Genomic DNA, 1,935 nt, shown 5'->3' on the forward strand with positions numbered 1-1,935 from the left:
TTCTGCTTGATAACAGGAGAACTTGTCTCATGACGAACTGCATTGATTAGTTCACCACTTAAAGCCACAAGACTAATTGATTGTCCTACACTAATATAAGGTACTTCAAAGGTGTGGTCATCTTGTTGATAATAGTCATGATTACCAATAACAACTTTTTCAAGAATTCTATTAGAATTTAAAATCATAAATTTAGTTGTTTTATCATCACTAGGTAGAAGATAAAGTGATGCAATTTGATGATAATTACAATCTCCACTATACGCTGTAACTTGAACGAATAAATCAGCAGAAGAATTAAACCGATTTCCTATCTTAAAATAAAAAAGTTCATCCAAAAGAATCACACTCTCAAATATATCTTCATCAACAATCTCTGAAGTCATACTAAAAAACCCTGCAATACTACATTGAAATGGTGTGTTTGAAGGTCCAATTAAAGTCATACATGCACCACACCTTGAAATAATATGTTTTCCTTTATGAATCCATTGCAATTTTTCATGGACATAACAAAGAGAGTTAATAGAAGCAGCTATTGAATATTCAGTGGGTTTAGGTATTGAATTAAAACAGTTATAAGTAATTGAATAATTCATTGTTAAATCACCTTGTTTTCCAATATTATTCATATTGCCAATTAATGCACGATCCTATTAACTGTTAATTTAATTTGTAACTCTTTCTAAATCAACAAACAATACAAGAAGACTGTTCTAAAGAGAAGACAGTACTTATTAATATAAAAAATAGAAAGAAAGACATTATATGATTTACAAGTTTTGAAAAAATTTTAATTATAAATTCACAAAAAGATGATTTTCATCTTAATTCAAAAAAGAAAAACAGGTTCTTAAGTTAACGGTTATTTTTACAATTAAAAAGAATCTTCTATTATAAAACAAAGAAAAAAAGTAACTTAACCATTTTTCTTTCCTTCTAACATTTATTTAAAATACCTTCACGAGAAAAACATATTTAAAAAAAAAGAAAGTATTATGTTAATTATTGGATACTCCTCATTAACAATTTATCTTAACCAAAATTATATTAACAAGAATTCCAATTAATTTTCTTAAAGAATCAATTAATTAAAAAGCCCATCTAAGAATTTGAAAATAAAGGATAAATATTGTTTATCTATGCATTTAGCAAGGATTTTATATCCTTTAGAAGTAGAAGTAATTTCAAGCATAACATCGATGTTATTAAGGAATTTAATTGTGTACATTAATAATTCTTTGTCATTAACTTTTTTTGAAGCTACTAAAATGAAAGTAGATAATTTTTGAAGTTTAAGTTGAAGTCCAGAGCCTTTATATTCTTTAGACATAGTATTTGGAAGAGAATTCCATAAATTAGCACAATTAGCAATATCAAGTTGAGATTGTTCTTTCATTAATAAACTGATTGGCATTTCAAGGATATAGAAATAGATTTGTTGAGTAGAATTAGCAATAGCAACTTCTAAACGAGAAGAGACAGGAGTTGTAATTTCAGGAGGAATAAGTCCAACGGGAAGTAAAGCACCCCAACGTTTGTTTGGAGGAATAGCATCAATATTTAATTGACCAGGAACTAAACCAAAAACATTTTTATTAAATTGCATTTGGAAATTAGTCATTGTTAAAGGACTATTATTTGTAATTTCTAATTGTAAGAATAAACTACCAGCTTCATGAATTAATGAAGCGTCAACTTTCATATCAGTTGGTGTTTTTGGTAATGCTGTTAAACGATTAATTGGAAGAGTTTGTTTTCCAATTGAGAAAATATCTTTCATTGAATCATTTTTCTTTGAAGAATCATCATCAAAATCTAAAACATTTTTAGAAGTAGTTCCAATAAGATTAGAACTTCCACCATCAAAACAAAGAAGATCACTCATTTCACTTCCACCTTCTTCTTCATCTAATTTAGCACTTACTCCAAGTT

General features: G+C 27.4%; 2 protein-coding genes across 2 annotated transcripts in view, besides 1 other annotated feature; both read right to left on the reverse strand.

The window, feature by feature from the left end:
• EDI_298620 (uncharacterized protein) overlaps positions 1 to 632 on the reverse strand; it is a gene marked incomplete at both ends in the record, with an annotated part of 765 nt that extends 133 nt beyond the window's left edge. Inside the window, one exon of the mRNA XM_001733183.1 lies at positions 1 to 632. This exon is cut by the window's left edge and continues 133 nt beyond it. Within this exon, the coding sequence (XP_001733235.1) occupies positions 1 to 632 (632 nt within the window).
• A 153-nt stretch (positions 633 to 785) lies between these two features.
• Positions 786 to 806: a sequence feature (AT_rich).
• Positions 807 to 1,087: 281 nt separating this feature from the next.
• On the reverse strand, positions 1,088 to 1,888 carry EDI_298630 (uncharacterized protein; the record flags this gene model as incomplete). Its single annotated transcript, XM_001733985.1, has 1 exon — positions 1,088 to 1,888. The coding sequence occupies one exon, from the start codon at positions 1,886 to 1,888 to the stop codon at positions 1,088 to 1,090; it is 801 nt and encodes a 266-aa protein (XP_001734037.1).
• Positions 1,889 to 1,935: the final 47 nt, after the last annotated feature.

This window comes from Entamoeba dispar, genomic scaffold (assembly GCF_000209125.1).
Source record: "Entamoeba dispar SAW760 scf_1105229457915 genomic scaffold, whole genome shotgun sequence".
NCBI classification, from domain to species: Eukaryota; Evosea; order Mastigamoebida; family Endamoebidae; genus Entamoeba; species Entamoeba dispar.